Consider the following 14,605-nt stretch of genomic DNA (forward strand, 5'->3'; position numbering starts at 1 on the left):
ATTTATTCAAAGTGGACTTGAGAGTATGAGTCTGGGGATCTGAATTAGTGTGTGTCTTGGACTTTGATACAGCAGGGCATTTTCATTCTACTTTATGAACATGTACTACACTGTTCTTAAGGATCAACAATATATCTGTTTTTCTACTTGATTACAATATTGAATATGGTATTTTTGTTTTCTTACAAGTCTCATTTTCCATGCATTATCAAGCTGGTGAAGTACAAAAGAGATGTAGTAATTACTCTTCAAAAAAAAAAAAAAAAAAAAAAAAAAAAATCCATAAAGATTGAGTTGATACAAGCTTAATCTTCTGTATTATTCATTTGGGCAAATTAAATACACAGACTCATGGTACACATTAGATACAGACATACTTTTTCAGAAAGTAGTGAATATTTATTTTACTAAGAATTAGATAAATATAGAATGTGTATATTTCAGAATTTTCTGTGTATCATGAGCTTTTGAACAATGTTTAGAAGACAAAATATGCTATGTTATCAGTATTACGTTTTCTAGATACCTTGCAAATGATGGAGTGTTGTGCTGCATCTTGTAAAAAATGGGTGCTGTCTGGAAACCAGCTGAATCCTAGAGATAGAGCCTATACTATTTATGTTCAAGTTGGGCTATAGAATACTTTTGATTATATCTCTTATTATATGTGACATTGTTTTATGGATAGTTTGCTTCAGCTTTTTATTATCCATGAAAATGCTTACTGTTTTTCATATTAATGTGAAATAACTATTTGGAGACATTCGTCTCAGTTAAGTTTAGCTGCCTAAAAGGCTCATTTCTAATAACAATTGGTAATCTAGACTCCTGCTGAAGTCAATGCAGGGAGATAAGCATCTCCAGAGAACAATTTGTTTCACCAAGCTTAGGACAGAATGATTTTTTCCATCTCCTCTGGAGCCAGCCATTGTTCTCTAGGTACTGAACTTAGTTTACATGCATAAGCTTTAGACAGCTAAACTTACATGTCATGAGCCAAGAAAGAGCTGAATTAAGTAATTTTAAATGCTTAAGGCATCTGAATATATTTGTTAATGCTAAAGACTCAGACATTTAGAGATGCTATAAAAATCTAAAATGATAAAAAAAAAAAAAAATAATAATCAAGCTGCCCTTATTTTCATAACGTTGCTTCATGTATTTACTTAAATAACAGCAAGAAGACTGTATGATGAGAAGTCTGCAGCATAAAATGGGCTTTAGAAACATGGCCTTTGGTATGCTTTTGTTTTCTTCTCATGTCTTAACTCTGGGCTTGCCACCAAGTTGCTCTGGCAGCTCCATAAAGATCCTGAAATGGTTATCCTCATATTGGTGAGCTTTTTCTCCTGACTGTGCTGTTATTGCCTGCATAATGCTGAAAGAGGAACCATGTCAGTGGGGGACAGGGTTGTCACAGGGCTGTCCTGGAGTCTCTCGTTGACCTGCTCTTTTAGCTGATGTTTTTTACAGCTTTTCTTTATCTGCTGTTCACTGGAGTTACCAGTGTTAGTTACCAGTTAACAGTTCAATACATAAAAAGGAGCTGGAAGCTGAAGGGCATCAACTTGCAAGATTCTGCTTATTACGGATGTAACTTCTGGTGTTGAAACTAGGATGTTAATTCAATTCTTCCATTACAGCATTTTGACGTATACTTGTAGCAATTTTCTCTCTTAAAAAAGCAACTTTATTAGTTATATATGGTATGCAATACTTGTGAAAATCTGTGCTCTGTGACAACTCTTTGGAAGTCAGGGAGTTATATACACGAAGGAATTTGTGTGTTGTCATACATAATAATTACAAGTAAGTTGAGATGTGTGTCTGAAAATCAGCCTGAATAGTTCCTATTAATAGGAGTTTATCTTTCAAAATAATTTGGTTTCCTTGTTCTTCTGTCTTTGTTGTGTAGTTGAGAAACTATGTTAGGAGCTATACCCCCATACAAACCACTTTGTGAAGACCTCTTATCCTTCATGACCAAGGACTACTTGGTGCAAGTTAGGAAAATTTGAGGACGTGCTTTTGCACGCATTTGCATAAATTTGAGTAAAAATAGCATATTTGGATCAGCTACTAAATGGGTTCCAATGTAATCTAAATGAGTTGAAAATGATTATGGATTCTTCTTGCTGTTAGCAGTCTCCTGTTACTCTAGTAATCACAGAAGTACCTCTAAGAGAAAGTAACAGAGCTCTCTGGTATTGTTCCAAGAAATACCTGAAGATACACTGTGAATATTGGGTGATGTTCCATCTTCTGGGCTATACCAACCAGTTTTGGGCCAAGAATTGTGTCTGGCTTGCAGAAAGAATCCTACTTTGCTCTGTTCTCTGTTATGGGCTTGGACTGAGGAGAGAGGTGCTTTATTTCTTCACTTTCATTCTGAGTCTGTGAATCTGGTGTGAAGACTTAAAGTGCCCATCATGTGTTTGACTTGCTTGTGTTGCCCTGTAATTGATGTTACAGTGTTGATGAATGTATTAAATAAATCTGATATCTTTGTGATTATTAGCACTACTGGAGATACTGTCTCTGAATGTATCTCAATTTCTCAAAATTAATGTAGTAGTTGAAATAACATTTTTCCTCAAAAATGTGGAACATGGGGCAATTGGCCAAAATTACTCCTATAAGCAATATGTAAAGGATGGGGATTGGTATTTGGAAAGATGTGACTGTGTGGGTTTTAATAGTCTGAAGGAGAGCTTAATTTTCAGCCGGGGAAGCTGTTGAAAGACTTTTTAAAACTCTTTTTTAAAACTCTTTAAAATAATAATAATAAAAAAAAACTGTGTGTGAAACATGTATATATCTATACACACTCACACGTGTTTGTGTGTGTGTTTATTGAATAACTTGTTTTCAGCTCAACTGTAGATGAAAAATTCCAAAGCTGTGCTGTACTTTTAGGTTAAATTTTTGACGGATTAGTTTGGGATTAACAAGAATTCTCCCCCACCCCCCGTAAATCCACAGATCTAGGAGCTGTCCTCACCATCTCAGTCTCCGAAGCTTAAATCTTCCGTGTTTCTATTCTTATAAAGCTTAGGAAGTCATTTAGACTATATTTTATGAGGTTTTAGTTGCAAAGTTTGAAGATTTTTTTTTTTTATTGACAAATTGTACATATAGAACCAAAATTTTAAACTGATTCTAACCACTGAGATTCATATTATTTAAAGGAAAAAAAAAAAGTTTTGAAAAGTAAGGATATTGATTTTAGTTCCTGGCCAAATTGCAATATTAATAAAGATACTTCTAAATGCCTAAAACACTTGTAGTTTCAGTATATGAAGTATTTGGTCTCTTTTTTGTTTCATGTATGCCAGTTAGTATCATATCTGGATTCTCTAGGAATTTGAGCAGAATGACAATTTCAAAAAAAAAAAAAAAAAAAAAATCTCAAACCCAATCCCAAATCACTGTAATGTGGCAGTTGCTTACATCCCCTCTCCTAGTGGTAGCTGTATTGCATGATTGCTTGTGTCTAGGGGAGAGGGCAGTGAGTGAATGCATTTAAGACAACGTACTCTGCAAGGCTTCTTTTTTAGGTCTTACTGCATTCTGGTTTTCTGCTGATAGTTTATTATTGAGTAAATAACATGAATTCAATAGTTTATGAAAGACAGTGTTGTTTCTAAAATGTAAAGCTTCTTCCTTTTACCTGATGGAAAAAAATATTCAGAATTGATTGACTTTAATGTCACCTGAAATCAAACATTGCTTTTATTTTTGTAATAAAATGAATTATTTATTCATATCTTGCTTGTAAAATAAATTGCTTTTAGCTCTTGTCTTGGTCATCCACAAAACTAGTGAACTTAAATGACTATTAAGTTTTTTTTCTCCTCCATGCAAAAATATGTTTGGACTTTTGTCCCTTCTTCCAAAATTACAAACAGATTATCAATAAGCTACCACAATGAAAATGTAAAACAGTGTCTGTCATAGATTGCTTTATGTGTTCCTGAGTATTAAAGTCATAAATGTAGTTCTGGTGCAGTCTATAGCAGCAATTACCTCTGTCTCACTGTACAATTAGAAAAGCAAAACCATAATAATGTGCTAATTTCTGCCTTTAATAGTGGAACTCTTTTTTTTTTTTTTTTTTTTTTGTTTATTTTGTTAATATTGCTTTGGAGTTACTCTTATACATGTAGACCACACTCCGTTGTGTGTGTTAGATCTATAGTTAAAATTCCGTTCACATTGTTTCAAACATGTCTGCCTGTCTGGTTTGCTGAGGGTAAGGAGTTTATTATCTGAATAAAAAAAAATATATTTATATACATGTATATTGTTCAGTGTGCATGAATTGGAAAATTAGTGTTCTGCTTCTACGTAACTTTCATAGTGATGTAGATGTTTGTTTAGTTGTGATTTAGTTGTCTGGATTTTCTTCCTTCCCTCTCCCCCCCCCCCCCCCAAAAAAAAAAAAAACGGACAGAAATACAGTGCCTTTAAGTGCCTTTACTTTCTAAAGCTAACATTTCTGCTTTTACCAGAGTTTTTCCTGACCTTCCTACCAAAGTTAGTATAACTGTAATGAGGTAAAATAAAATTGGCAAAAAATGTCAGCAAGAAAAAAATATTTGATGATAGAAGATGTACTGCCAACACATGCAATAATCTTGCTTCATTATGCTTCTTCATTCTCCTTAACCTGGATGCTTAAATGTTTCTAAACAGATAAGCACCATTTACCTCTCTGTCTGTTCCTTTGTTTGTGTTTCTAAATAGATTTGTTAGTTAAACAGCAGGTTAAATGGGTGGTTACCAAATGTTATCCTGACATGACCTTTGAAATCTGAACACAAAGAAAAAATGTCCTTCTCCCATAGATATACGTTCTGTATGGTTAGTGATCCTTTATGCAGTTGTTTGAGTACTTTATAGCATTGATAAGACCAATTTCCTGGCTATTGCTGTATTTCAGCTCTTCTGTCATTCAAAAATGATGCTCAATTGCAAGAAGAGGAAGGAATTCTTGCTGCTGTGTACCACTAGGCTGTTGAAGTCATTGAAGTCACATGGCCAATGAATTCTACTTTGAAGATGAGTCCTGTGTTTTCTGGGGAATAATGTCATAATGTCCCTGAGGCTAACAGTGGATACAATACAGCAGCATGAATTTGATTAATCTGATGAAATAATTTTATTTTTGTAATTATTAAGTTCTTTGGCTTTGGAAAGAAACAAACAATATTTTGCAGATTCCTTTGTTTTCTTGCTATGAGAAAATATTTCTGTTCTTAATTTGGTAATAAATACCCAATGGAGTTTTCTAGAAAAAAAAATAATAAAGGAAAACTTTTTCATTAAAGTTGGAAATAGAAAATAGTTAAAATAGTACTAGATAGATTTTGGGAGTCAAAGTTTAGCCCACAGTTTTCATTTCATTTATAACATAACAATGTATTTTCAAATAGTTGCAAAAAATTAAAAATGTGGGTAGTGATATTATTTAATGTGGGTAGAATATTTAACAAATACTTGCACACAGAAATTAAAATTGTTGGCAAGGATCTTAGATGTCCTATTCTCTTAGTTTGATATTATCAAGAGGTCAAGATGCATTATATATTGTTTCCCATATTAAAAATAGGTTTTCATGTGATGCGTAGTGGTGGCTCACCGTAAGTCTACTAAACTGAGTGGTTCTTAGCAATACACGAACACCCAATCTGACATGGGATTCTACATGTCATAAAACTGTACTGCTGAGTTGCACAGGATTGAGCAGAGTTAATGGACTAGCATTTCAAATTATTTAAATACATTAAAATTGAGAAACTATTTGGTAAAGTAAATGTATAGTGTGCAGTTTCTTAAACCTTTTACTACATTTGGAGCTACAGGTAGCGTTATCCCTAAACCTGCCTGCCAGTTCAAAAATACGGGTATAATTCTGGGAATAAAGTATGTAACACTATCCCTTTTTCAGAGACTGCCCCAGCTGCTAGGCTAGAGCAATGCCTATTTCTGACAGTATTCTTTATTCTTTTTTCTTGTTTTTTTTTTTTTTTTTTTTCTCTCTCTTTTTTTTTTTTTTTTTTTTTTTTTTTCCTTTCCTGTTCATTGGAACAGCATTAACTTGGAGTAGTGACGAGTTACCTAGCTTGAAGGGTTAGAGCAGTTTCTTTGGAGATGGAAAGCTGTAGGTTTAAATCCCATTGGGTAGGAAATGAACCTGTTTTTCCTGAATCTTGGGTCATTACTCTAACTGCTATAAAATTATATAAAATAAGTCTTTTTTCTTTTATCATATTTTGGAGGTATGAGCCCTTTCAGTTCTTTAAAAGAAACAGTGTGAGCATCTCGTCAGATTCCAGCTCTGAGTGGGCATGGTGCTGCTGCTCAGTCTTGATTGCAGCACCGGGTAGGGGAGGAACATGAAGATGAGATGCAAATCACCTTTTCTTCTGTTCAGTGCCTGCATTTTCTTCCCTGAGTTCCTATAGTGTTTTCTGCAAAGGGAATATTTTGGTTCTTTGTTCTTCTCTATTGCTTACAAAATTTTGTAGTTTTGGGAGTGAGCTGTCAGGTTTTCCAGGGTTATTCTCATAGACTTTTTGCTCATTAAAAATAATTTAGTAAAAGGTGTCCATAGTACATCTAAGAAATCAGATGATGAAAAAGGTGAGTAGTCACCTCTAAAAACAGCTTGTAGTGTGCTGTTTTCAGATTTCTGTAAATCAGAATTTGAATTGTGGACAGTTAGGTGCTAAACTCGTACAGCTTTCAAAAGCACTTTCATAACTTAATTCAGGCATGAAATATATAGGTGATAGGAATAAGTGTAGGTGTTGAGGCCTGTCACTTTGGAGAGTGCACCCTGCAGCATGCTCTCCAGGGCAAAATTCATCTGAGGTTTTTTCTCTGCCAGCATCAGCTGGGTTGCCTCAAATTTGGTGCATGTCTCTGGTGTTTTATCTTTTATCACATATGCAATTTGGATGAGTGGTGAATCCAGTCTCAGAGCCATTTCTGTATCATCTTGCAAACATTTAATCTACACTAGGGAGGAGTACATATCTTTTTTCTTTACATGTAGAATTTGTTCTTGAAGTTGAAGCTTTACCAACAGGAAGGAAAGTCTTTGTGTTCCTCGTACTTTTCACTGACTACAAATTCTGCTCACCAGTATGGAATAAAAACTATCGTTCCTTTGTCTACTTAATAGCTGTTACTCTTAAAAGCAGTATATGTTTCCATGTGCCATATGTTATACTTGGTTACACCCAGACAAAATGGTAAATAGAATTTATCTCCCACTCACTACCTGCATAGTACTGTAAGAGTACATGATATTTTGCAGAGGAAGGTTATTTTATTCTTTATTCCTTAGAACTTACTATCATTATTAGATTTAATACAACAAAAACTACACTGAGAAGGCTACATTATTGATAAATAATGTTAAAAATCGCACTGTGTTTGCTATTTGTCACTTTCTTCGTGGCACTGTACAGTAAGTCTGGAGACTTAGATACTTTGAAATCTTCAGAAGTTTGAAGATAACTTCAGCATGGATGAATTCTGTTTGATTTTATACCGAAAATAAAAACAAAAACAAAATAAACAAACAAACAAAAAAACAACAACGAAACACCAGTTGGTTAACTATCTGTATTTCACATCAAGCAATCTGTACAGAGAAATTCTGATTAGGAATTTAAAGCTCAACAAATGGATTTCTCTTGTACAATGCTCTGTTCAGTCTTCAGTAGTCACTGAGAAGGCTAGGAGGAGATAAGAGAGAAGGCTATTTGTAACATGCTTACCTCCCCTTTTCCTCTTGTGCTCTGTTGAAAAGACCTGCCAGTTTGACAAATACCATCAGTAAGCTAGGAGTTATTATATCTTCAGCCCTCAAGGATTTCTTATCTGAAAACCAGCCTTTATTATGGTTTTATGGTTTTCTTTCAGTGTTAAATCCGTCTTTTTTCTTAAATAACTTTCTAAGTGCGAGAAGCATTCTATATTTGTGTGTGTTTGTACACATATGAAAAAAATGATGTGCAGTGCTTTTCCTAGATCTGATGAAAATTTAGTGTTTTTTTTAAATGTTTCCTTTACTATCATTGACATACAAGCTCAAACATGCTGCTTCTGTTAACATGCAATGAATTATAGCAGCAAGAACTTGGTTTTATAATATATCAAAGATTATGCTGATCAAATATAACGTTAAAAATCTTTGCTTTTATAAAATGAAAATACATTCCCCAAATAGAAATTGAATACGCAATTGTTGATCGTTTTTATTTTACAGTAAATAATATTGCTCTTAGTATCATTTTTTTTACATAATTCAAACACCATAGAGGTATCAAATGGCAATGTTATGCTGAGATACGAAGAATATACAGTTTTTATATTAGACGTTTTTCCCATCTTCATCTGAACCTTATTATCATAGACAGTTAATTGGTGCCCTAATACCCCTAGTACTGTGATCTCTTCTGTGCATCTCTGCACAGAAAAAACATCTCTGTCATATATGTGCTTACACTGTTATATTTCAGTAGAGCAAATCAAAAGGAAGTTATGAGAGCTGAAGTGTGTTACCATATCATCATATTATAATATCAGCAGTGACAGAAGGTAGAAGTTGAGAAAGGAGAGGGATTCTGGCAGTTGTGGCAGCTATCAGTCCTATAAGATAGTGAACAAAAACTTTCTACACTTTGTTTTTCTTCAAACTATTAAATTCAGAGTCTACCATCTCCTGTTGAAATTATTGCTGTTTGGACCATCTGTATTACTCTGGTAATGATGCGCTTTTAGTTTCTGTTTCCAATTTATAGAAAGATGTAATTGATTTATCTATTGCAGCCACAGTCTCACTCTGGCTTTTATGGGCTCAGGCTGTGATTCCGTGGAAGCTGAAGTCAATTGAGCTGCTTATTACTGCGGTTTTGCCCGTAGCTATGCTCTCCTGCCTCTTCTCATGTGCCAAATCCACCAACCTGCTTCAGCATGGTATTGTAACAGGAAGCTAAACAGACAAAGAGCAGAATGATTTTCTGCTTTAGAAGTGCCAGAACAGCAGCTCCAGCAAGAGGTGAACTGTTCTGACGGTGGCAATGAGAATGCGATCAGTCTAGCCAGAGTGTAACACTGACTGTATAACACTGACCTTACTTATAATTTGTCTCTCTTAGATTTTCTAATATCTGTTGTTGTTTCAAGCTGAGGATGAAGGAGAAGAGGTGTTAAGATTTCTTTTTTAATTAGTATTATTTTAACCTTAAGCAGACTTCCTTGAACTATGTGGTCTCTGATATTCCTTTATTTTTCAGTTGTATTTGTATCTTGTGTAAATTATTCCATTCTAAACAAACAAAAAATAAATGCTGATGAGTGTACAGCGTAACTTATTTAGACACGGTTGTCATTAGAATCATATAGATTAAGTAATTTGGAAATACTAGGTAAAAATCAACCTGTGTGATAATTGCATTAACAGTCTCGAAAGCCTGAGGTTTCCTGGGGGGGGGGAGGAATGACAGAAAAGAAAAACAAGTCCGTCTGATTTTGTAGAAAGCTTAGTTATAAATACTAAAACAAAGCAGAAGCTAATATTATGAAAGATATGAATGATTTTAAATATATCAGAATCAAAAATTGTACTTCAGAGTCGGTGAGACTGATAGGTAATAAAAGTATGTAAGAACTTTGGAAGAAGATAGCCTCCTTTCTCTCATCAGTGCAGGTAAACTCAGCTACATAGGGATTAAAGTTAGTTGATACTTAAAATATGGGAGAATGTCTGATAAAATCAATTTTGCACGTTTTTCTGAAAATGTTGACGTTATTTTGTATAATACCACATGCTTTCATTTCATTTTTCAGCTTGTGACGAATGGAAGATTTTACCAAAACCTAATTTGCACCGAGATGTCAACAGATTTGGTCACACTGCTGTTGTCAGTAATGGGTAAATGAAGCATATTTTAAATTTTCCTGACCATCATTGGGAATGAAAAACTGTCCGCAATTATCTCCATGTGAAGTATGGCTCAATGACATATAACTAGTATAATTTATTTACATGAAAAATAGTGCTTAGCAGTGGCTTTACGTGTCTTAAGTAATCAGTAGCACTAATCAGCAATTCAACATGTTATGGAACCTGTTCAGTGGCATTTTATACCAACTTTATAGTGTACTGAGGTATTCCCCAATATTATGAAGTACAGTGAATTTGAAATTCAGTACCAACTATGACTGTCACTTAAGTGTAATGGGAGAAATATTTTTCTCTTTTGAGCATATTATGAGTCCTTGTTCTTCTATAATCATAAAGTCAAAAACATGTAACTGAAATTTACTTACTGGGGGAAAAGCCAGATTTTGAAGATGCTGATAGTGATCGTCATCAACCACTTGCAGGAAAAGGAGAAGCCTGCCACTATCAGACTATATAAAGTATATTGCTTATACTCCGTAAAATATAGCATACTTTCACGTCATTTGCTATGAGCAGAATTGCTTAATAAATCATTGCATAGAAACAGGAGATGGATCTGGAGTTTGCTGGATTTAGTGCCTGAGCTCTCTGCTTCCCCCACTCCAACCTACAAAGATGAAATTGTAGGACAAATGTCTCTTTTGTGATGGCAAAGTTGTAGAAAACTGTAGTCAGGTTTGCCTTTTTTTTTTTTTTTTTTTTTTTTTTTTTTAAATTTTCACTGGTTGCCAAATGACTTAATGGCTGACAATTGCAATGCTACAGATGACCATCCCAAAATGTGTACTATGGATCATTCTATGTTATTCAGCGTCCTTTTAAGCTTAGTATTTAGATATATATTTAAGGCAATCTACAGATTGTCTACACAGGAATAAAGTCTAGGTCAAAAATAAGTCATAAAAAATAATTCAAATCAGAGTTTAACAGATTTTAACAAAAGTAATAGCAGTAATTTGCAATTCTGTGCATAGCGCTTGAAGTTGATCAGCAGATTACTTCATTAAGAGAAAATTGGAATGAGAAATTTTAGCAAGTGGTAGTTTTTCACACGTTGATCTGTGTTTTAAAACATCTAAGCTATGCCTGATACTTCCAGAAATTTGTTTTTTGAGTGAATAAGAGTCAAGTGAAAATGCTTGTGTTTCTTTTCTAGAACTTAATGTTTTTAGAAGGGTTTTATGTAGAAAATAATGCAATATGAGATGCTCTCTAAAGGTTTATGTTATTGGTAACTATATGATTTATTCTATTTTAAGAGTATACAATACAACAGATATGCAAGTTCTTTCTTAATATCTTTTGAGTCCTTTCTTACCATTAAAGGGGTAGAAAAGAGTAAGGTCTCAAGTCTATTCTGGCTTTGATGTCAGCAGTTACTGTGATGGAAATGGTACTAAAGAATACCAAATATCCATCCAAAAAAATACCAAACATCCACCAAGAAAACCGAATATCCATCTCCTGATTATTATTTGCAGTCTTGGAAATATTGAAGAAAAAATGTTCTTACTTCCTGTAGCTCATTTTATAATGCTCTGTTCTCTTATTATCTAACTCCAAAACTGAGTACTGTTTCCTGCATAGTCATTCTTTCTTACCAGACGTTTGGTATGTGTCACTGTCTAATACATACAGCACAGCCAACATTGAGCAATTTTTTTGTTAATCTAAACTTCTGTGGAGAAATATATAGAAAAACTTATCAATCTTCATAATGGAACCATTGACAGAGTCTTGATTAGAGAGAACTGAAGAATGTTTTTTATAATAATATGTGTTATTTTTTATTACATATCAGGACAGCTAAAGAAAACAAGAAAATTTATTTATAGCTGCTGTAAGTTATATTTACTTGTTTTTTTCCTAATAGGTCAATGTACATATTTGGAGGCTTTTCAAGTGTTCTTTTGAATGACATACTTGTATACAAGCCTCCGAACTGTGAAGCATTCAGAGATGAAGAGCTATGTAAAAATGCTCGTCCAGGGATAAGGTGTCTGTGGAACAAAAAACATTGTGAGTCCTGGGAATCTGGAAATGCCAACAACATCCTCCGAGCAAAATGTCCTAAGAAAACAAGTAAGTGATTTCTAGTCTTACAGTGTCAAATTTGCAGTGCAGTGTAGGAGATAATGGTGGAGTGGGGTGACAAAATAAAAATAGGAAAAAAAAAATGGTGGAAATAGTGGACCAGATTGTTTAGACAGTTCTTCTCCAAGAATACCCAATGCAAGAGATCTAGGGAATAAGTTCTAAAATCATTCCACACCAGGTTATTTGGGGATTTTTAAAGTAGGGGCAGAAAAACACAGCCTTAAGGTCCTAAGGGATACAAAATGTAAGAAGGTTCAAAGAGAAGAATTTACATAAAATTACTTTAGATTGAATTTGGCTTACTGTTTTCGAAGCACTTGAGGGTTGAGCTTTGAGATAACGTCTCAAATTAGTTTTCCTCTTTCTCCACCTTGAATGGAGATATTCCTGGAATGGACACTCACCCACCCACACCTCATGTTGCCCTAATTCCAAGAATTCAGCAGTCAGAGCACAGCTGGCCCCTGCAGGTGATTACAGGCATGTTGCATAGTTATGTCTTTATATACTGGTAACAGGAGGGAAAACATCACTGTTTCAAGTAGATTACATATCAATAGGAATATTTCTGTAGCATAAAATAGCATGGATACAGCTGGAAACAAACTTAAGACAAATAAGCCCTTTGCTATGCTATGTCAAAGTTTGCCTAGTGAATTTCTGTGTGGTGTTGTGATAGCCATATTGTTTGAAACAGCAATTGAGCATTATGAATAACTGTAGCACTTTATTCCTAAGGTTTTGTCATGTCATAAATAACTTCCTGGTGAAAGTGTTGTTCTTAGCTTACATGAACAGAATATGTATCACTGCTACATAAATTTTATCTTCACATCTTTCCTTGCAGCATAGTATAAAATCACCAACCAACCAAATTTTGGCTGTGCACTAAATGCACAAACTGCCATATTAGCCAACTGCCAGTCTACTTGCAGTGCTGGTTAACAAATTATTAGCTCTGCTTTTAGTGCTTCAAGACTTTTTTTTTCTGTTAGCTTTCATTTATTTCTGAACAAGCTATACATTTGCAAACTTGGAAAACGGGTGCGTTACGTATCAAAAAGTTTATCTAGGTAGTTTTCTGAGGAACAGCTTTTGTACTATTTCATAATTCCGTATATTTCCTTATATATAATTATATGTAATTTCCTTATATATAATTATAATTCTTCATATTCCTTATAAAAAGAAGAATCTTAAGAATATTAATTCAGAAGTAATACAGATGAAAGTGGATCTTATTTTCAAAAAAAAAAAAAAAAAAAGAGAAAAGCTGATTAAAGAAACAAAATGAAGTCAGGCTGAACAAAATAAAAAAGGTTGGCCCAACTTCCAAAATGGAAGATGCATACAAGAGACGAGGTACTGAGAATTGCAGTTCTGAAGAAACTTTGTGGACCCTTGCTAAATGGACATCACTGCTTTGATGTTGTCAAATCCTTCAATCCTTGCCGTTTCAGGTGGTAATGTTCTGCCAAAAGCCAACTTTTAATTATATTCTTGGCTCAAGTGTTATCTGTTTGAGAGTATCTTGTGAGAAACTGATGATACTAAAAGATAAGCAGAAATGTCAGTTGATTTGTAAAAGATCAATTCTTGTATAACAAGCCTTCCCTGGCAAGGGAATCTCTTAAACTTACACGATCCCAAGACCTCTGCATAACTGTAGAAGTGTTAAAGACAGTAATCAGTGTAGGAGGTGGTGGGACTTCTCCTGGTTGGGTCATGGTGATTTTGCAATTTTTAACTTCCTTTTAACAGAAGTAAGCATTTCAGTGTTTCAAACTCTTGTAAATAACATACATTTCAGTCCAAATCCTAAAAGTGTTATTTAGTGAATTTAACATGAACCTTTTCCTGCGAGATTTTTTTTTCTGCAGAAAGGATAGAACTCTAAATTTCCAACCGTTATTAGGTTTATAAATTAAGAAGACTTAAATATTTGTGAGTTGCTAATAGCTATCTTAGATTTTTTATTTACAACTTTTACCATTGCCTTCTTGCATAGTGATCTACGTTTATATCAGAAATCCACATCCAAAGAAAAACTTTTTTCTGTATTAAAGGAGTGAACAATCAATAGTTTAAGAAACTTTCTGATAGACTGAATTTATACACTATCCTAAAAGTGCTTACATGCTACAAATCAGTGAGTATTCCTTCAGTTTATCTGAGACTTCTGAACCTTCAAATGTTGTTATTACTGGAGGAATTTTTAAAAGAGAAATAATTAATAGCTACAGTTCAAATAAAGGATATAACAGAAGATACTCTAGGCAAGCGTTTAAAATGTGGTACTATTCTCCTTCAGCATGATGTTTCTTTTTGACTTTCATTTGTATTACAGTTGCTGCAGATGACAGATGTTACCGATACGCAGACTGTGCAAGCTGTACTGCCAATACAAACGGGTGCCAGTGGTGTGACGACAAGAAGTGCATTTCAGCAAACAGTAACTGTAGCATGGTGAGTCTCTGCAAATCTATGATCATGTTATTAATGTTGTAGTTTTTTCCTAGCTAAACC

At 34.1% G+C, this 14,605-nt stretch overlaps 1 protein-coding gene across 4 annotated transcripts in view; it reads left to right on the forward strand.

Moving 5' to 3' along the window:
• ATRNL1 (attractin like 1) overlaps window positions 1-14,605 on the forward strand; it is a 491,394-nt gene that overhangs the window by 84,779 nt on the left and 392,010 nt on the right. For all 4 annotated transcript variants that reach the window (XM_032190853.1, XM_032190854.1, XM_032190850.1 and 1 more), the window contains exons 11-13: window positions 9,865-9,949; window positions 11,856-12,064; window positions 14,427-14,545. In XM_032190853.1, the coding sequence (XP_032046744.1) occupies window positions 9,865-9,949; window positions 11,856-12,064; window positions 14,427-14,545 (413 nt within the window). The remainder of the gene's footprint in view (window positions 1-9,864; window positions 9,950-11,855; window positions 12,065-14,426; window positions 14,546-14,605) is intronic.

This window comes from Aythya fuligula, chromosome 7, assembly GCF_009819795.1.
Source record: "Aythya fuligula isolate bAytFul2 chromosome 7, bAytFul2.pri, whole genome shotgun sequence".
NCBI classification, from domain to species: Eukaryota; Metazoa; Chordata; class Aves; order Anseriformes; family Anatidae; genus Aythya; species Aythya fuligula.